This window comes from Bos mutus, chromosome 2 (genome assembly GCF_027580195.1).
Source record: "Bos mutus isolate GX-2022 chromosome 2, NWIPB_WYAK_1.1, whole genome shotgun sequence".
NCBI classification, from domain to species: Eukaryota; Metazoa; Chordata; class Mammalia; order Artiodactyla; family Bovidae; genus Bos; species Bos mutus.
The window spans coordinates 18,426,755-18,448,780 of NC_091618.1; the positions used below are offsets into that span (position 1 = coordinate 18,426,755).

Below are 22,026 nucleotides of genomic sequence, written 5' to 3' on the forward strand. Positions count from 1 at the left end.
CCTCTGTCCATGGGATTTTCCAGGCAATAGTACTGGAGTGGATTGCCATTTCCTTCTCCAGGGAACTTCCTGACCCAGGGATTGAACCCGGGTCTCCCACGTTGTAGACAGATGCTTAACTGTCTGAGCCACCAAGGAAGTCCCATATCTGGGGTAGGGTCCAATAATTTGAATTTCTGGTAAGTTCTCAGATGATACCGATATGCTGATTCTTGCTGCCCTTTGAGAAGCCCCACCCTACAACTCATCTGCAATCACAACTGCTCAAATTTGATTGTCCTCCCTATTAACTGTCAAGTGCTCCCCATTCTGCTCAAGGCTAATCCTTCCGTATATGTTCCTCATTCCACCCCTTCTATTTTTATGTGACCTTCCTCCATCAGTTACAGATGCCCTGCCGTGGATGACTCAAGAGGATAGAGTTGACTTGAGATGACTCAAGATCCTGGAGGGGATCTCAGTTGCATTTGAGGGTGTGGGTTTTCAAGAAAAGGGTGCAGTGCCAGGAGCCTTTATGTACCACAGGGTTAGGATATAGAGTTCTTGGGAGAACAGAGGACTCAAAGACCAGCTGAGCCATAAAGACCCCTCAGCTTATAGAGAGGAAATACGTACTATGGCACGTGACCCTATGAGACAAAGGGCTCCCTATCTCATGGATCCTGGCTGTTCTTTAAAAGGACTGCTGGACTTCCTTGGTGGTCCAGTGGTTAAGAATCCACCTGCCAATGCAGGGGACTCAGGTTCCATCCCTGGTCCTGGTCCTGGTTCCATATGCCACAGAGTAACTAAGCCCATATGCCACAACTACTGAAGCCCACGCAATCTAGAGCCTGAGTGCCACAGCAAGAGAAGCCACCACCATGAGAAGCCCTCACACCGCAACTACAGGAAGTCCACAGGTAGCAATGTAGACCTGGTGCAGCCAAAAATAAATAAATAAAATAATCGCTAATTAAAAAAAAAAGAAGACTGCAGGTAGACTGAGCTGGTCCTTGTGTGTACGTGTGAGTGTGTATTTGAAAAAGAGAAATAAAGAGAATGGGCCCCTGCTCACACCTGGAGAACCTTGAAAAGCACAAACTGGGAAGCCTCTGCCCCTCGTAGACAGGGCTGGCTTGACTGGCCTGTCCAGCACTGGAGGAGAATCTCCAGTATCATCTCTCTCATTGCCAACCTCAAGCCTGGCCAGTCCAGGGAGCCTGTACCAGCAACTCGATGAGGGAAAAAGTATCTAGGAAGTAAAAACAAAATTGCAGCAAAACCCACAACTCTAAACACTCAAAAAGGGAAGTGAAAAACCTAAGGTATGTCCCTCAAAATTGAATTTAGGTCTGGAAAAGCAAAAGGAGGAACTATGTCATGGTAGAAGTAAAAATATGAGGAAATGGAAACCGTGAGTGAAAAGACATGAAATACGGAGAAAAGATCCAAGAGATAATGTTTCATCTGAATGATGGATGCTGGGGAAGAAGAAAGAAGACACAGAAATAAAACCGGAAACAAACAGCTACTAGAAGGAGAAGGCTATGAGATAAATAAAACTGAAATTTTCACGTAGAATCGGCTTACAGAGTGCCAGAGGATTAATGAAGGAGATGATATATAATTTGTGATTTCCTGGTAGTTTCCAAATCCAAGACTACAGAGAATATTTTTTGCAAGATTCTTCATAGGGAGTACAAGTTACACTCAAAAGAAAGGCAAATCAGCATTGAACTGCTCTTCTCTAAAATGAAGCTGGTGGTCCAGTGCTTAAGAATCTGCCTTCCAGTGCAGGAGGCATGGGTTCGATCCCTGGTCGGGGACCTAAGATCCCACATGCCTCAGGGTAACTAAGCCCTCGTACTGCAACTACTGAGCCCATGTGCTCTGGAGCCTGTGTCCCCAACTAGAGACGTGTGTGTGCTGTAATGAAGATCCTGTGTGCTGCAACGGGACCTGATGCCACAAAATAAATCAATATTTAAAAAAATAAAATGAGACTAAACAGTGAAGAGTGTTTTATATTTTTCATAGAAAAAGTCTGGTAGTTAAAGGTTCATTTATATTTGAGGGATAAAGAAAGACATTTTCTACACTTAAGGAACCCCATGTACCCTCTCTAAGAAAATTATTTTACAAGGTATACTCATCAAATTGGAACTAAATCAGAACAAAGATAACCAGATAGGGGGCAATAGACAATAAGAGGAAGGAGATTGAGCAGACTTCTTTACTTATGGTGATAAACCTAAATAGATGGCATCGCAGCACTGTTTATAATAGCCAGGACATGGAAGCAACCTAGATGCCCATCAGCAGATGAATGGATAAGAAAGCTGTGGTACATATAAACAATGGAGTATTACTCAGCCATTAAAAAGAATACATTTGAATCAGTTCTAATGAGATGGATGAAACTGGAACCTATTATACAGAGTGAAGTAAGCCAGAAAGAAAACACCAATACAGTATACTAACGCATATATATGGAATTTAGAAAGATGGTAACAATAACCCTGTGTATGAGACAGCAAAAGAGACACCGATGTAGATCAGTCTTATGGACTCTGTGGGAGAGGGAGAGGGTGGGGAGATTTGGGAGAATAGCATTGAAACATGTATAATATCATGTATGAAACGAGTCACCAGTCCAGGTTCGTGCATGGTACTGGATGTGTGGGGCTGGTGCACTGGGACGACCCAGAGGGAGGGTACGGGGAGGGAGGAGGGAGGAGGGTTCAGGATGGGGAATGTGGGTATACCTGTGGCAGATTCATTTTGATATTTGGCAAAACTAATACAATATTGTAAAGTTTAAAAATAAAATAAAATAAAAAAAAAAGATGGCATTCATTTGAATGCTAATTTAGTGGTGAAGATATGTCTCTTGAGAGAATAGATGTGCATACTGTATTAATTATTAATATTATTGCTGCATAGTGAATTATTGTAAGGTAGTGGCTTAACACAATACCCTTTTATTAGCTAACAATTTCCTACATTCAGGCATGGATTAATGGATTCCTTGTTCAAGGTCTGGTATCCAAAGCTGGAATCAAGGTCTTGGCTGGGCTGAATGCTCATCTGAGGTTTAAATAGGGAAGGATCAGATTCAAAGTCCCCTCAAGTTGTTGGTAGAGTTCATATCCTTGTAGCTGGAGAATTGTTGACAGCTTCTTGAAAGTGATGAGAGAGAACCTCTGCTGTTTCAAGGCTCTTACTTCAAGAGAGGCCTGAACCCTCTTAAAGCTCTCACCTAGTTAGGTCAGGCCCACCCAAGGTTAACTCGAAGTCAACTGATTAGATTTTGCATCTTCAAACTTTCTTAACCATTGCTGAATGCCATTGGTTGGTTCTCATTCAAGGGGAGGGAATTATACATGGGTCTAACTTACTGAGGAGGGTCACCCTAGCGTATGTCACCACATGAGTTGGTGGGTGTTTGGGAATGATTGGAAGGCACACAGATGTGTTAGAGATCTCATCTCAATGGGCAGATAAAGTGATTATTTCATTTTGAGGTATTTATAGAGACCTTTAGGTTTGGGTTTAAACAGGCATGTAAACCTTAGCAAAGTAGCAATAAATGAAAGAACTTCAAACCTTAGAGTGATGGGCAGGTGTTGAGGTGTGGGGTAGAAGGGATTAAAAGAAAAGCAGAAGGGGCCAATTTATGCCCTCAACCCAGAGGAAGGTCACAAGACCCTGGACCTGTCTTTCCTGTCCTTCTTTGGAGGCATTTTTCCCAACATGTATTTACATATGAGAAGTCTGTATAAACTTAGAAAACTATCAGATGAGAGAACACTAGTTCTTAACTAGCACTCACCTCTGCAGTTAGACCTTGGGTAAGTGATATGTTGAGGGGAAGATTGGTACTTTAACTTCTTACTTTACATATGTGCTTTTTGCATGGTGATTTTTAATCTTTTCTGTTTTTAAAAAGTATAAATAAGTGAATATAACTTCCTGAAAAGAATGAGTGCAATAAGGTCAGGCAAGTATAGCTAAGAACATTTTGAAAAAAGAAGGCATTGAGGGGGAAGTTCTGCCAGATGTTGAAACCCATTATAATGCTGCAGTTATTATTGCATTCCCATGTAATGGGTGTGAGAATGGACAGCTAACCAAAATTGAATAATGGCCTAGAAACCCTCATCTATAATAATATATGACACTTAACAAAGAAATGCTATGAATGGGAAGGGAATTCTTTCTTAAGAAATTGTGCTAAAAAATAAATTGAGTTGCTAAACAGAAAAAAAAGAAATGTCCCTGCACACACTTCTAAATAAGTTCCTTGTGAATTTGAAAAAAAAAGTCTGACTCTTATTTGACTTTGCATCCTCATCTGCTTACTTCCTCCCTTCTTCCTGTGTCTTTTACAACCAAATTTCCTTAGCATTGGTATAGATGACACCTCTATTTCCTTTAATTTTCTTTTCATATCCTTTCACAGTTTGGATCTCATTCTGCTAAATGGATTTGTGGTTCAGTCACTCAGTCCTATCAAACTCTTTTTGACTCCATGGACTGCAACACTCCAGGCTTCCCTGTCCTTCACCATCTCCTGGAGCTTGCTCAAACTCATGTCCACTGAGTCCATGATGCCATCCAACCATCTGATCCTCTGTCACCCGCTTCTCCTCCCACCCTCAATCCTTCCCAGCATCAGGGTCTTTTCCAATGAGTTGGCTGCTTGCATCAGGTGGCAAAAATACTGGAGCTTCAGCTTCAGCACCAGTCCTTCCAGTGAATAAGCAGGGTTGATTTCCTTTAGGATTGACTGGTTTGATCTCCTTGCTGTCCAGTGACCTAATTAAAGACTGAAATCCCAAAGCTTCCAACTCCACATTCCTGCCCCATCACCCTATGATCACAGGTTTCCTCATGAAACTCACCTGCTTTAGCCTCCACAGCCCCGTTCCTCTCCCCATCCCACCCCCAACCATAGTCTTCCCTCGGGTCTTTTGAAAAGAATCCTTGTCCCCTGAACACCACGGATGCAGGTTGTTTGCAGGCTTCACTTCTTGGCCCTTTGCCATCATTCAGTCCCGCGACTGTATCCACTAACTGAAATATTGATCTCCGAAAGGGCATGATTTCTCCTTCCTAAACTTTCCAAGCATTTTCTTGATATTTGGTATGACAGTTAGGATCCGCCTTGTAGTCAGTTCTTTCTGGCTCCAGACTTTCCTTTCATGGACACTTAATTATAATCTCCTGAATGGCAGTGACTACACAGGCTTTTTTTCGGTTGTTGTTAATTAATGTATTTTTTTTTTTGCTGTACTGTGTGGCATGTGGAACTTCCCTGACCCAGTATTGAACTCATGAAGAAGAGCAGACTCTTAACCACTGGACCACCAGGGAGGTCCCTCTTTTTTTTCTTTTCTTCTTCTTTTTTTAACTTACCATCTGCTCTTGGTACGGCGGCTTACTCAAAGTAAACACTCCATAGCTATCTGTACTTGAATGGAAACTACTGCTTAACACACTAGTAAAATAAACCAAAGCAGCTTGAGCTTTTTGCCCATAGAAACAAAATACACGGAGGGACTCAGAGTGATCTCTCTTCAGATATACTGAAAAGCTGATACTTCTTTAAAACTAGTTCACAGCGAATTCACCATGGGACTTTGGTTAGCATTCATCAAACTTATGTTGCCAAAACATCAAGTTACAGACCCACATTATGCTGAATTATTATTTGTAGCAGAACAAATTTAATGGTCAAAACTATACACACTTGGAATTTTTGGTGATAGAAAGTACTCCAATTTTAAAGAATGAAAATATGATTATGAATAATGAAAATAATTTATGAAAATGAATACTGTTATTTGTGTTTGATTTAGAAATTGTTAGCAAGTTTTACTAGTTTTACTTGATTTTTAAATTAATTTTTATTGGAGTATTGTTGCTTTATAGTGTGTGTTAGTACTGTACACAGAGTGAATCAGCCATCATATACATCTGTCCCCCCTCCCTTTTGGATGTCCTTCCCACTTAGGTCACCGCAGTTCATTAAGTAGGGTTCCCTGTGTTAAGCCGTGGGTTTTCTCTAGTTATCCATTTTATACATAGTGTCAGTAATGCACTAGCTTTATTTTAAATGGCGATATATTCCCTGACACATCTGATGTGAGGCTACTATAATAATTCTGGAATGAACATATTTATTCATATAATTTTCATATTTTCTGGATTTTTTTTTTGGAGGGATAGAGTCTCAGAAATAAGTGTATTGGGTTGTGAGTTTGATCACATCGCACCTAGTTGTTGATTTTTAAAGTCCGGAAAAATGTATAATTGAAAAGATGAAAACTCTTTGTTGGCTAGAATTATTTCCTCTGTGTAACCAGTGGACAAGAATTTCTGGATTGTATACCTAGCCATTCTCAAGTACTGTGATTGATAAAAAAATGGATAACTCTGGGTTTCTTCCTTTATCAGCTTATTGTTTAACCAGAAGAGCAGACTGAGAATGGCACACACAAGAAATAAGGAGGAGAAGGTTGAGGTGTCAGTTGTAATTTCTAAAACAGATTAGAAAAGGTTGAGCTCTGTGAGGTTGAAACCCTGGAAAAGTTTTCTTGGCGGAAAGCAGTTTGAATAAAGTAAGATGATGTCTTCAAATGAATAGGAAGTTCAAAGAACACTTCAAGCTAATTTTCTTTACCTGACTTAATTTTCTTGGAGATAAAATAAAAATTTTTCAGTTGTGAAAATATCAATCACGGCCGAAAATTGTGATGACAACAGAGGTTTATAATTGGAGTACGACTCTTTGAATTTTTGCTCATTTTAATTCTAAAATTAGCTGCCAGAAAGAGCCCTGTTGAAATAAAGATCTCTTCTGAAACATTGCTGCTCTATGCCTTAATATAAAAAGTATGATTTTTCATTAGTTTTGACTGATTTACAGTTTATTTTCGCTTGAGACTAAACATAAGTTGCGTAATAGTGCGTGCTGCGTCCCTTGCCAGTGGGTGATGCGTGCGTCATTCTGCAGACTTAGTCTGAAGTGTGGACCTGGCTTTCCCTGACAGAACAGGCAGATTTGGAATAGTGTCTCACTCCTCTGGCAACCCTACCTGTGTATCGGCCAAAGTACACAGACTGTCGCCCCTCCTGGAAGGACAGGATGCTGGTGGTATAGCCATCATTTCTTCCCCGTGGTCTGATACAGCCTCTGCTCTAAAGGCCCTCAGAGATACATGGGGGAATCAGACAGCAAAACACGTAAGTGGTGATTTAACACTGTGAACTCTGGAATCATGGGATCTCCACACGCCCTCAATGTGGCAGAAGAACAAAGTCCTGCCTTGGGAGAGTCAACTTCAGGAGGGAGGGCGAAGGAAAGCGTCATGGTCAGAGGACACAGGATGCCTGACATTTAGTGTTGTGCAAGGGAATGGGGGCTCTGGGAGTGCAGATGAGGGGAAACCAGGGACCCTGAAGAGCAGAGTTGAAGGGGATGTATCTGGTCATCTCAGTGGTGTTCATGACTTTCTCTTCTCTGCATTTAAGATTTCTAGCTCATAGTGGTTCAGTTCTGACCAACAAACTGAACAGCATGGCACGTGTTTCTTGCAAAGGGCTTAGCGAGGCTCAGCGTATAGAAACATGAGTCAGCAAAGTGCTCTCTGGGGACGTTTGAGACCGTCTTGCTTCGAAGTTATCCTCTTGCTGTGAAGATTAGTTTTTGTCCCATCTTGCTGCCAGAAAACTCTCAATGAACCTCAAGTGACTGAATATCTTATCTTTTGAAAAAGAGAAATAACAAAGGATAAAATCATTGCCCAAACACGCAAAAGATTGAAGTTGCTTATTATCTTGAGTGTTTTCATCAAATGTACCTTACTGAAGGCTTTTAAAGCTGAGATGCTTAAACACTCAGCCTAGAACATGCTTTTCGGCCTTATTTGAGGAATGTGGTAATTTGTGTGTTAATGTATTAGTTATATGAATATTTTAAGATTAGGTTGGCAAAGGTATTACTAAAAATCCAGAAAAACATGACCTTGATTGCTCTTACTTTAGGTCTAACGGATACTTTTGCTCTTAGATTTCAGAACACTTCTGAACTTTGGTGTGGCTGTATTTCCTGTTATAATGGAAAGCCTCGTTTGTCACCTGGTTCCCAGTGATCAGCCTCCTAGGAACTTCTTCTTGTTCAGTCGCTAAGTCATGTCTAACTATTTGCAACCCCATGAACTGCAGCACATCAGGCTTCCTGAACTTGCAAATATGTGAATTCTTGTTTTTCATAACACTTGGAAGCAGAAAATGCTCTTTTGCATTTTACTGTTTCAGTTCAGCCTGTGCTACTTGGGTATCACTGGAAAGATGAAAATAGAGACTCCTGGGTGAAGAGACTGTACACACTCAAGCAACGAGCAATTACCAGTTTTATACTTTAATCTCTAAATTAGTTTTTTAAATTAATTAATTATTTGGCTGCGCTGGGTCTTCATTACTGCCCATGGGCTTTTCTCTGCCTACAGCAAACAGGGGCTGCTCTTTGTTGAGGTATGCAGGTTTCCCATTGCAATGGCTTCTCTTGTGGAACACAGGCTCTAAGTGCGCAGGCTCAGTAGTTGTGGCACGAGGGCTTAGTTGCCCTGAGGCATGTGGAATCTTCCTGGACCAGGGATTGAGCCCATGTCCCCTGCATTGGCAGGCAGACTCCTAACTACTCAACTGCCAGGGTAGTCCAATCTTTAAATTAGTTTGACCTTGAATATTTACTGTGAGTCGTGGGTTTGTTAAGGATGAGTCAGGGAGGTGCCATCCAGTCTTTGGAGGCAGAGAGGGAGCTAGGAGATACTTGGGGGCTGGGAGTGCTTCCCACCAGGCATGAGGCAGTGGGCTTAGGGTGGTGGTTGCAGGGAGAAAAGTCAGGCAAAGATATGAAAGGCACTTTGGAAAAATATGTGGTAAAATATTGTTCACAAGTTGGATATGATGGCAAAGGATAAAAAGAAATGAAAACTCATCCATTCTAAAATGCTTTGTTCATTGCTCAGTGTCTAAGATGTGTCTGACTCTTTGTGACTGCAGCACACCAGGCTTCCCTGTCCTTCACCATCTCCTAGAGTTTGCCAAAACTCATGTCATTGAGTCACTGATGCCATCCAACCATCTTATCCTCTGTCGCCCACTTCTCCTCCTGCCCTCAATCTTTCCCAGCTTCAGAGTCTTTTATAATGAGTTGGCTCTTCACATCAGGTGGCCAAAGGATTGGAGCTTTAGCTTCAGCATCAGTCCTTCCAAGGAATATTCAGGATTGATTTCCTTTAGGATTGACTGGTTTGATCTCCTTGCAGTCCAAGGGACTCTCAAGAGTCTTCTCCTACACCATAGTTCAAAAGCATCAATTCTTTGGTGCTCAGCCTTCTTTATGGTTCAGCTCTCATATCAGTACATGACTACTGGAAAAACCATAGCTTTGACTATACAGATCTTTGTCAGTTAAGTGATGTCTCTGCTTTTTAATATGCTGTCTAAGTTTGTCACAGCTTTTTTTCCCCAAGAAACAAGCACCTTTTAATTTCATGGCTGCAGTCACTGTCTGCAGTGATTTTGGAGCCCAAGAAAATAAAGTCTGTCACTGTGTCCATTCTTTCCCCCATCTATTTGCCATGAAATGACAGGACTGAATGCCATGATCTTAATTTTCTGAATGTTGAGTTTTAAGGCTTTTCCCTCTCCTCTTCCACCTCCATCAAGAGGCTCTTTAGTTCCTCTTCCCTTTACCATGCTCCAATAAATCATTAGTGTGACTACAGACAGGGAATTCTGTTTTCTTTTTCTCTTGCATTCCACACGCCCCCCAACATCCCATTTCCTGAACCTTGCTTCTTAAGACATTGAAAATTAGAACAGAAAGGAGAGAAAAAAGTCCCAGCAAGAATAATTTCAGTGTCAAAATGAGTCACTGGGTGTGGCAGTCTTTTGTACAATATGAGTAAAGTAAGGAAGTGGAAATTAAATAAATATCCTTTTATTATTTGATTTATGCTTATGTTTTCTTGAGACTGTCAGAAAGGATAAGTTTCATTATATAGTTTCTTACCCAGAATATAATTTATCTTCCTCTCCAAAGGGGAGGGGAACAAAGAGAGAGATTAGTCTATTCATCCATCTGACCTTCCAGTGAAATACCAGAAATTCTACCTTTCAAAGAGCATTGGATTTTTAAAGTTCTTTTAAAAAATAAAATGATGAAAATGCCATATAGTCATTGTGAAAAATTCTAACAATGTAGAGATATACAAAGTGACATTCAAAGAAATTCATTTTTCTCTCAGTTCAGCTTCAAGCCTTTGCGTACATACATATACACATAGACTACTTTTTAACGCCAAGGGAAACTGTTTTTGTTATAAAGACTGTTTTTCAGTGCCTCTTTTGTTTGTTGTTGAATGGGTGCAGAGTTCCATAGACTCTGTATGTTTCCATGGCAGTCAGAGCTCCATCTCATGAACTGTTCAGTGAGCACAGGATCACATTCAAGTGACCATCATCTTTGGGTCCCTCTCTGCCAGCTTGGTGACCTTGCATTTGGATATTTGTCTCCTAGTGTTGACTCGAGGATCACCTTATACATAAAGCACAGCAGAAGGGTCTGGAACACAGTATGTGTGCAACATGTTGCCTTTCATCTGTGGTGAACTGGTTTGATCTTTGGGGATGAAGTCTAAGGACCTCCTCTCCCCTGCAGTTTTCCAAAACTACAACTGGAGCTCGTTTAAATATCTGACTCCAAATCTTTACCTTCAGGATACTGTTTATCAGTTATATTGACATTTTTTTGTAGACTGTCTGGCTACGTTCTGTTTCTTTTGGAGACTTAGAAACCATGTGTCACTGATAAATTTAATCTTTCAATGTTTTAACTTTCTGTTGCCCAGACTTTGGGGTGTGGGGTCAGAGAAAATACAGAGAAAACTTTATGGTGGGACTTATGATCAGGTACTGAATTTGATACTTTCTAGTAAGGTGTGTTTTTACAACTTAAAGTCAAGGGTGGGCTTCCCTGGTGCCTCAATGGTAAAGAATTTGCCTGCCAAAGCTGGAGATGTGGGTTCGATTCCTAGGTTGGGAAGATCCCCTGGAGAAGGAAATGGCAATTCACTCCAGTATTCTTGCCTGGAGCGCTCCATGGACAGAGGAGCCTGGTGGGCTATAGTCCACAGAGACGCAAAGAGTCGGACATGACTTGAGCAACTAAACAACAGCAAAAGTCAAGGGTGGGCACATGAATACATATACATGTGTGCACACATGCGTGTTCATGCACACACACACGCACCCCTCTGGGAATCAGCGTTCACACTGTTCAAATCTATTCAAACACTTTCCTTTCCAAGGCCATGGGAGCTGGAGACCTTAGCAAGTTACCCTTTTTGCATCTGTGTCTCTGCAGGAATCCACTGCGAATCCTACAAGGACCCATGCGCTAATGTCAGCTGTCTGAACGGAGGCACCTGTGACAGCGAAGGTCTCAATGGCACGTGTGTCTGCACACCAGGATTTACAGGCAAGTGACCCAGAAACTGAGTTTTCGAATTACTGCAAAATCCCTGAGATTGCAGCTGTGAAAAAAACCCAGAAACCTCTATGCATACATTATTGCAAAATATGAATTGCACTGCAGAAGGTAAGCAGGGATCGCTTGGACGGAGACCAGTTTTAAAGCAATTTACCGTGTTGTCATTAAGTGAGGCTCTCAGATCAGCATTTGGTTCGAAGACTTGCTGAGACTGCCCTTGCTATGTACGTTTTCTGACCTGTAGCTTTGAAACGTGAGACATGAGCCATTACACTCACACCTGATAAAGTGTCAGTGCTAATGGAGGCGAGAAGGAGAATGGAAGGGTCAAATGTGTCTTCTGCAGAAACTGCATTTCACCACCAGGTTTATTTCTATTGAAAGATAACGGCAGTGTCTGGATTTACTTATTTATTTTAATTGAGGGATAATTACTACCTTGTGATGGTTTTTGCCATACATCAATATGACTCAATCAGTATGAATCGGCCACAGGCATACATGTGTCCCCTCCATCCTGAATCCCCCTTGCACCTCCCTCCCCACCCCATTCCTCCAGCTTGTCACAGAGCACCGGCTTTGGGTGCCCTGTATCGAACATCAAACTCCCACTGGTTATCTGTTTTGCATATGGTAAGGTATATGTTTCAGTGCTATTCTCTGAAATCATCCCAGCTTTTCCTTCACCCTCTGAGTCCAAAAGTCTGCTCTTTATGTCTGCATCCCCTTTACTGCCCTACGCATTTGAGTCAGTTCTAGTGAAGTGGATGAACCTAGAGCCTCTTATACAGAGTGAAGTAAGTCAGAAAGAGAAAGGCAAATATTGTGTATTAACATCTGGATTTTGCATAATGGAGAGATGGTGGGGGCGATGAGAGGGAGACCTTGGATTAGTAGTGAAGGTGAGGACAGGAGAGGTGTGGGCAGAGGGAGTGGATGGGGGAGAAAATATCTGATGGAAGAACAGGTCGGGAGGACAGGGCTGGGTTCAAGAGGAGCCTCGGAGGCCCCTGGGCTCTGAGTGGGAAGAGTCACTGTGGGCAAGGGGAATGAGCCTAACAAGGGCTCCTTTGAAGTTACCCCTCAAAGATCTCAGCGGGTTGTGAACACCCCAAACAGATGTGAAGTGTCATATGCATGTGTAAATACTGAGGGGGAAGTTCTTAAATTTTCATCAGATTCTCAAAAGAAATTAGGAACCACTTGGGTAGTGGAGATTCCATCTTTTGCTTTGTTAACTGAGCACAGGAGTGTGGAGATGTAGAGCGTAGGTCAGGTCTCTGTTTTGAGCACTTGCTCAGCCAACAATAGCGTCAGGGTCACTCTGGCTTGCAGGTTGGGAAATGTTAATATACAGGGTGCTGACAGAAGAAGGTGGGCACTAAAGTTTCTGGAAATACGTTATCATTGGCTGGAGAGTGCATTGCATGCTCACTTCTCCCTGCTAAGCCACAGAGGCCACCTCCCCAACCCTGAAGAATTCCACAGAACCTGGACCCCCAGTCCATCCCTGGGGAGCCTCATTCGTGCTTCTGGGGAAGATGCCAACAGTCAAGATCAGGAGGAGCGACCCTGATCTTCCTTCTGTTTATCTGTGTCACATCCTTTGTTTTCCTTTTGGCTTTTCCTGGGACTGAGAAGCGGGCTTACTCAGAAAATTATCTGCAGGTGGTTTTGTTTCTGACCAGTTTATAAACACGCAAGGACATTTGTTCTCATCAATAAATGCAAAGATAATATTGGGGAAGCACTCCATTTTTCCCCCTAGACATTTATATCCCACAAATAATAAAAAGCTTGGAAGAAAAATGAGAAAATATAGTGCCATAGAGAAAAAAAAAAAAAAACCACTTAAAACTGTGCTACTAGGAGACAGCTGTTGTTAACATTTTGTTACACTTATCCAGGGGTTTTCCTGAAGGTCTGTTTGTGTTTAAGATACAGTGTGTAGTGTAAATGCATATGTTCATGCCTGCTAAGTTGCTTCAGTCATATCCAACTCTTTTCGACCCTGTCGACTGTGGCCCACCAGGATCCTCTGTCCATGAGATTCTCCAGGCAAGAATACTGGAGTGGGTTGCCACACCCTCCTCCAGGGAATCTTCCTGACCCAGGGATCAAACCCACATCTCCTGCAGTTCCTACATTGCAGGCAGATTTTTTTTTTTTTTTTTACTGCAGAGCCACCGAGGAAGCCCGTAAATGCATATATTTGAACATAAAAGAAATCATACTGTTCATACTATTTTTCACTTAAAGATATGTGTATTTCATAAATGGCACTTTCACATTAAGGAATATGCTTCTGTTTATCATTTTTATTGGCTGTCCTGTCATCAATTCCATGATATGTCAGGATTCTTTTTTTAACCCATGCTCAATTCAGCTTTTGGAGAGATGGAACTTTTTCCTATTGTAAACAATATTACAGTGAATATTCTTGCATGCATGTCTTTGTGAACTTGTATGATTATTTCTTTGAGCTAATTTCCTAGGAATGGAATCCCAGGATCCAGGAGAATACATACTTATTTCCATATTGCTCTCCAGGAAGAAACCTTCTACCAATATTTACTTCTATCCTGAGTGCAAAGAAGCTTTTATTTCCTTGAAAGTGAAAATGTTAGTCACTAAGTAGTGTCCAAGTCTTTGTGATCCCATGGAGTGTAGCCTGCCAGGCTCCTCTGTCCATGGGATTTTTTTTTCAGGCAAGAATACTGGAGTGAATTGCCATTTCCTTCTCCAGGGATTCTTCCCAACCCAGGGATCAAACCTGCATCTCCTGTGTTGGCAGGTGGATTGTTTTTCCACTGAGCCAGCAGGGGAGCTCTGAAGAGACCTTTTAAATGAGAATCTAATCTTGTCTCTCCCTACTTAAAATCACCTACTGGCATATCATTGTCTTTAAGACTTTTAACTGGATCATCAAGACCTGGGAGGTTTGGCTGCATCCAGTCTTCCCAGGCTTGTCCTGGGCCCTCTTTGCCTGCTTGATTCCCGAACAGCAGTGCATGCTCTTCTTCTCAGTAATGTTCTCCCTGTGTGTCTCCCGCCTCTCAATCCCCTCTGCCTCCCCCACTGGCCATACACCTTTTGGTTGTTGTTTAGTTGCTATATCTTGTCCAACTCATGTTCTAGGTGAAAATTCCACCCCTAGGCCTTTGGAGAAGGCAATGGCACCCCACTCCAATACTCTTGCCTGGAAAATCCCATGGATGGAGAAGCCTGGTAGGCTGCAGTCCATGAGGTTGCTAAGAGTCGGACACGACTAAGCAACTTCTCTTTCCCTTTTCACTTTCATGCATTGGAGAAGGAAATGGCAACCCACTCCAGGGTTCTTGCCTGGAGAATCCCAGGGACGGGGGAGCCTGGTGGGAGGCCGTCTATGGGGTCGCACAGAGTTGGACACGACTGAAGCGACTTAGCAGCAGCAGCAGCAGGCCTTTCTTATCATTCTTACTGTGATCGCAGCAAGCAGGAGGACTCTTCCAATTGAAGCAGGCTCGAACATCACTCTAACTGGTCTTTGAAAATAACAAATGCCTGTTTTTACTCAGCCGTAGTCATTCTTCAACATTTTTCAGCTACCTTTCAGTATTTGTCTTTCAGTTCACAGGAGAACATTCTGTAAGTTCCAGCTCATTTTCACAGGCAAATGTCATCAGTGCTTTATTCTCATTGAGATTTTAATTTGACTTTCTTTGATGTTGAGCATCTTTCATGTAATTACTGATCCTTCAGATGTCTTTGGGCTTCCCTGGTGGCTCAGATGGTAAAGAATCTGCCTGCAGTTCAGGAGACATGGATTCAATACCTGGGTTGGGAAGATCCCCTGGAGAAGGAATTCTCCCACTCCAGTATTCTTGCCTGGAGAATCCCATGGACAGAGGAGCCTGGCGGGCTACAATCCATGGGGTCACAAAGAGTCGGACACAACTGAGAAACTACTTTCACTTTTTTACTTTCATATGTCTTCCCTTGGGAAAGGTCTTTTCAATTTTTTGCCCAGTTTTTAAAAATTGAATTTTTGTCATATCATTGAGTTGTTAGGGTAATTTGCATATTCTAGATACAAATCCTTTGTCAGATAAACATTTGGCTTGTCCATTCATTCTTTATTTTTTTCCCAGCAGTACATCCAACCATATATTCTTTTTTTAAATTAATTTATTTTTGTTGAAGGATAATTGCTTTACAGAATTTTGCTGTTTTCTGTCAAACCTCAACATGAATCAGCCATAGGTATACATATATCTCCTCCCTTTTGAACCTCCCTCCCATCTCCCTCCCCATCCCAACCCTCTAGGTTGATACAGAGCCCCTGTTTGAGTTTCCTGAGCCATACAGCAAAAATATGAAACACTTTATGAATTTGCATGTCATCCTTGCTCAGGAGCCATGCTAATTTTCTCTGTATCGGTCTAATTTTTTACTATATGTGCTGCCAAAGTGAGTACCTTCCATACATTTTTAATGTTTGTGTGTGTGTGTGTGTGTGTGTGTGGGGAGCAAGTGCTTTTTTTTTTTGGTAATCTCTAATTCATCAATTTTTTTCTCTTTTGGTTTATTCTTTCTTTACCTACCTTATGATGATGACATTTTGCCCAATGTTTTCTTCTAGAATTTTTAAAAATAGATTTTGCTTTTAGGTTTAGGTCTCGAGTTAATTTTTTGTGTGTATGGTGTGACTTAAGGATGGAAGTTTATTTTTTCCCCATATGAGTACGAAGTTATCCTAGCAACTTAACTAACGGAATTCATTAGCACATTTTTTTTAAGGAAATGATTGACTATCTGTATGTCTTTTTTTATCCCTTTGGCTGTTTTTTCAAAATCAAAGTTTTTATTTTGAGATAATTGAAATTTCAGACTTCGTGAACAGTTTCAGTAAATAATAGAGAGGGATCCAGTGTGCAGTTTACCCTCAGTGACAACATGCTATAGAACTACAGTACAGTGTCTTTCCCTGATTACTGACATTCACACAGTCAAGTTCCAGACCATTTCCATCACAAGGATTCCTTATGCTGTCCTTCGATAGCCACGCCCATTTCTTGTCCACTACAGGAAAATTTCCTTAATCCCTGGAAAGTGCTAATCTGTTCCGCATCTTTATAACTTTGGTATTTCAAAAATATTTTATACATGGAATCATATAGCATGTAACCTTTCAAGTTTTTTTCACTCAGCATAATTCTCTGGCAATTCATCCAGATCACTGCGTGTATCAAGTGTCTTCCTTTTTATTGCTGATCTGCCTTCTATGGTATGAATACTCCATAGTTTGTTTAGTTATTCACCTGTTGAAAGAAATCTGGGTTCTTTCCAATTTTGAGCTATTACAAAGAAAGCTGCTGTAAATCTTCATTTACAGTTTTTTGTGTGTGAATATAAGTTTTCATTTTTTTCTGTAACATTTGCCAAGGAATTCAAGTGCTGGGTCATTAAGTACTTGATGTGGACTTTTCAAAAAAAAAAAGATGTCAGAATATTTCCAGAGTGGCTTAACCATTTTTTACTTCCCATTAACCATGCATAATAATCCAGTTTATCTCTCTCCTTGCCAGCATTTAATATTGTCTTCATTTTTTTATTTTAGCCATTTTGGTATGTGTTTAGTGATGTTTTGTGGTTTTAATTTGAACTTCCCTAATGATAAAGATGGGCTTCCCTGATGGCTCAGCAGATAAAGAATCTGCCTACAGTGCAGGAGACACAGGAAATGGGTTTGATCCCTGGGTCAGGAAGATCCCCTGGAGTAGGAAAATGGCATCCCACTCCACTATTCTTTCCTGAACTCTCCCATGGACAGAGGATCCTGGCGGGCCACAGTCTGTGGGATTGCAAACTGAGTGACTGATGCAAACACGAATGATAAATGATGTTGGACACCTTTTCGTGTGATTATTTTACATCTACACTTACTCTTTGGCCAAGTATCCCTGCATGTCCTTTGCTGACTTTCTAATCACATCCCACATATCAAGGCTACATACTATGATTCCTGACCACTGACATTGACCTTGATCACTTAGATAGTGTTTATCGAGTTTTTCCCCGGTAATGTTTTTGTTTCCCCCTCTTTGCATATTTTACTCTTTGAAAGGACCACACTGAAGGAATGGGGAGTTATACCCATCTCTTTGGAGGAAAAGTTGCTACATAAACTATGTGAAATTCTTCTGTAGGAGAGATTTGTCTGTTTTGCCACATTTGTTTGTATCAGTGTGATGTTATGGATATTTATTTTATCAGATCATATCAGATCAGTCGCTCAGTCATGTCCGACTCTTCGCGACCCCATGAATCGCAGCCCGCCAGGCCTCCCTGTCCCTCACCAACTCCCAGAGTTCACTCAGACTCACGTCCATCGAGTCAGTGATGCCATCCAGCCATCTCATCCTCTGTCTTCCCCTTCTCCTCCTGCCCCCAATCCCTCCCAGCATCAGAGTCTTTTCCAATGAGTCAACTCTTCACATGAGGTGGCCAAAGTACTGGAGTTTCAGCTTTAGTAAGAAGATTTTTATTTATTTTGTTGCTCAGAATGTTCCAGATTTGGACATTGGGAATTCTTTCATTTGGCTCCTATTGTCCCCGGACAATGAACACACTCCGTTGTTGTGTTGGTGGTGGTTGTATGTGTGTGTTTTATATGCTTTCTGGCACTGAAGATATCCCAGTCTTATCTTATATATTTCTTGCTCCTGTCTTAGAATCAGCCATCTCTCCAAAGAGAATGGTTCCTTTTATTGCAGAATGGTACTAGAAACCAAGATCTGGCCTCAAACTGTGCTCGATATTCCAGGCACGCCTTTGCTTCTAATCTTCTCAGCTGACATAGCAAGCAAATGTGTCTGTATACTAACCCATGTATTTATAAATATTGCCATTGCAATATTTAGTTTAGTTCAGCTCAGTTCAGTCGCTCAGTTGTGTCCGACTCTTTGCGACCCCATGAACCGCAGAACACCAGGCCTCCCTGTCCATCACCAACTCCTGGAGTTCACCCAAATTCATGTCCATTGAGTCAGTGATACCATCCAACCATCTCATCCTCTGTCGTCCCCTTCTCCTCCTGCCCTCAATCTTTCCCAGCATCAGGGTCTTTTCAAACGAGTCAGCTCTTCACATCAGGTGGCCAAAGTATTGGAATTTCAGCTTCAACATCAGTCCTTCCAATGAACACCCAGGACTGATCTCCTTTAGGATGGACTGGTTGGATCTCCTTGCAGTCCAAGGGACTCTCAAGAGTCTTCTCCAACCCCACAGTTCAAAAGCCTCAATTCTTCGGTGCTCAGCTTTCTTTATAGTCCAACTATCACATCCATACATGACCACTGGAAAAACCATAGCCTTGACTAGATGTACCTTTGTTGGCAAAATAATGTCTCTGCTTTTTAATATGCTGTCTAGGTTGGTCATAACTTTCCTTCCAAGGAGTAAGCATCTTTTAATTTCATGGCTGCAATCACCATCTACAGTGATTTTGGAGCCCCCCAAAAATAAAGTCAGCCACTGTTTCCACTGTTTCCCCATCTATTTGCCATGAAGTGATGGGACCAGATGCCGTGATCTTCGTTTTCTGAATGTTGAGCTTTAAGCCAACTTTTTCACTCTCCTCTTTCACTTTCATCAAGAGGCTCTTTAGTTCTTCTTCACTTTCTGCCATAAGGGTGGTATCATCTGCGTATCTGAGGTTATTGATATTTCTCCCGGCAATCTTGATTCCAGCTTGTGCTTCTTTCAGCCCAGCGTTTCTCATGATGTACTCTGCATAGAAGTTAAATAAGCAAGGTGACAATATACAGCCTTGACGTACTCCTTTTCCTATTAGAAACAGTCTGTTGGAACAACAGTCTGTTGTTCCATGTCCAGTTCTAACTGTTGCTTCCTGACCTGCATACAGGTTTCTCAAGAGGCAGGTCATATGGTCTGGTATTCCCATCTTCTTCAGAATTTTCCACAGTTTATTGTGATCCACACAGTCAAAGGCTTTGGCATAGTCAATAAAGCAGAAATAGATGTTTTTCTGGAACTCTCTTGCTTTTTTGATGATCCAGCGGATGTTGGCAATTTGATCTCTGGTTCCTCTGCCTTTTCTAAAACCAGCTTGAATATCTGGAAGTTCACGGTTCACGTATTGCTGAAGCCTGGCTTGGAGAATTTTGAGCATCACTTTACTAGCGTGTGAGATGAGTGCAATTGTGCAGTAGTTTGAGCATTCTTTGGCATTGCCTTTCTTTGGGATTGAAATGAAAACTGACCTTTTCCAGTCCTGTGGCCACTGCTGAGTTTTGCATAGCCATCTATATCTGAATTAAGCTAAGCATGAATTTACACTAATTTCTCCAACTCTACTCCATTACTACATGGATCATTCCAGTCTTCTCTCTTGTTTATCTGGAAATTCCCACACCAACAGCAAGATTCCTAGCTAGTACCATCCAACGTTGTTTTACTTGTTTAATTCCTGTGTTCATGTAGAGCAGTATCAGAGTTCTTTTTTTTTTTTATCTCATATCACTTTACTTATTTATTTATTTTTAATTTTTTGTTTATTTTTTAAAATTTTATTTTATTTTTAAACTTTACATAATTGTATTAGTTTTGCCAAATATCAAAATGAATCCACCACAGGTATACATGTGTTCCCCATCCTGAACCCTCCTCCCTCCTCCCTCCCCATACCATCCCTCTGGGTCGTCCCAGTGCACTAGCCCCAAGCATCCAGTATCGTGCATCGAACCTGGACTCAGAGTTCTTAAACTTGTGTCCTTGTGGGACGCTAGAGAGTACAGTGCTGGTGTCCGGCTCCTTTTGCCTTTGGTCCTACCAGCTCTGCCCATTGCAAGGTTACTCAGGTCAGCACTGCCCCTCACCCCTCAGTGAGCTTTGTGTCATGCATTTGTAAATACTCTTGGATTATTTTCTTCACAGTCTGCATTCTTTTCTGGCATCTTCCAACTAGAGGGCTTGCTTTTATTTTTCGTATAGAAGTACAGTTCTCAAGCACCATGTTTTGAAAAGGCTGCCTTTCCTAAATAGAACTGCTTCTAAACCTTTGTCAGAAATCAGTTGGCCATATTTGTGTGAATTCTCCCTTCTGTTTCATTGATCTATGTCTCCATTCCTCTGCCATTACAACTCCAACTTTATTACTGTGCATGCTCCATCTCTTTGCATGGACATCTCAGTCATGTCCAACTCTTTGTAGCCCCATGGACTGAAGCCTGCCCGGCTCCACTGCCCATGGAATTTCCCAGGCAAGAATACTGGCATTGGGTTGCCATTTCCTTCTTCAGGGGATCTTCTTGACCCAGAGATCAAACCCATGTCTCTTGGATTGGCAGGTGGATTCTTTATCACTATGTTAGCTATAGACTTTTTAGATTTATTTCTATCAAGTTGAGGCAGTTACTCTCTATTCCTTCTTTGCTGGTAACTTTAGTTATGAATAGCTATTGAATTTTTCCAAATGCTTTTTTTGCATCAATTGATGTTATCATATGATTTTTCTTCTTTAACCTATTAATATGATGGATTATATTGATTGATTCTCAAATACTGAATTAATTTCTTGTCTCTCTGGAATAAACACCATTTTGTCATAGTGTACAATTCTTTTCTATATAGCTGAATCCTGTCCTTTAATATTTTGTTCAGAATTTTTGTGCCCATATTCATGAGGCATATTTGTAGTTTTTTCTTTTTATTAATATTGTCTTTGACATTTTTATATCTAGAAGTTCCATTCACTTTTTTTTTATATCTTCCATTTTTATCCTCATCTTCCCCATTATTTCCCTTCACGTTTTCAACAAATTTCTTATTTATTCACCATCATCTGTTGCTGATATTTCTGGATCTCTGAATTTTGACTGACTTTCCTTCTGGGTATGGATCCCATATTCCTGCTTTTTTTGCACATCTGGTATTTTTTTGTCTGACTGCTGGTCATTGTGAGTTAAGTTTTTGAGTAATTGAATTTCTTTAAAAAGTACAGGCCTTCTTTGTGGTAAGTAGGTAAGTTACTTGCTGACCTGATTGATTCTTTCAAGGTTTGTTTTGTATTTTGGAAGGTGAAACTCTAGTAGCATTTACAGTAGAGATAATTCTATCCTCCTACTTAGATGTGACCTTTTCCTCTGTGAATGCCCAGGCCGAGGGTGGCGGGGAGGCCAGTGAAATGTGTATTCCAACTTGTGAAAGTTTAAATACTTCCCAGTCCTCTGTGAGCTGTGGGCAGTGTCCATCTTTCCCCCGCTTTGCTCTGCCTGTGGCGTTCCAACCGACTCAGGCACGGTACTCAACAACAAACTCAAGGGGTGCAGCGCATCTCGGGTGCTCCTTTACTATGTGGCTCTATCTTCTGTGGTGGTCTGTCCTACAGATGATAGCTCAGTCAGTTCAGTCACTCAGTCGTGTCCGACTCCTTGCGACCCCATGAACCACAGCACGCCAGGCCTCCCTGTCCATCACCA

The 22,026-nt window shown here is 41.4% G+C and overlaps 1 protein-coding gene and 1 non-coding gene across 2 annotated transcripts in view; one reads left to right on the forward strand and one right to left on the reverse strand.

Moving 5' to 3' along the window:
* Nucleotides 1-22,026, forward strand: part of DNER (delta/notch like EGF repeat containing) — a 390,856-nt gene that overhangs the window by 339,237 nt on the left and 29,593 nt on the right. The window contains exon 10 of the mRNA XM_070379858.1: nucleotides 11,420-11,533. Coding sequence (XP_070235959.1) covers nucleotides 11,420-11,533 — 114 coding nt within the window. The remainder of the gene's footprint in view (nucleotides 1-11,419; nucleotides 11,534-22,026) is intronic.
* Nucleotides 15,894-16,002, reverse strand: LOC138984932 (U6 spliceosomal RNA). The gene has a single exon (XR_011462183.1). It is a non-coding gene; the product is annotated as a U6 spliceosomal RNA (small nuclear RNA).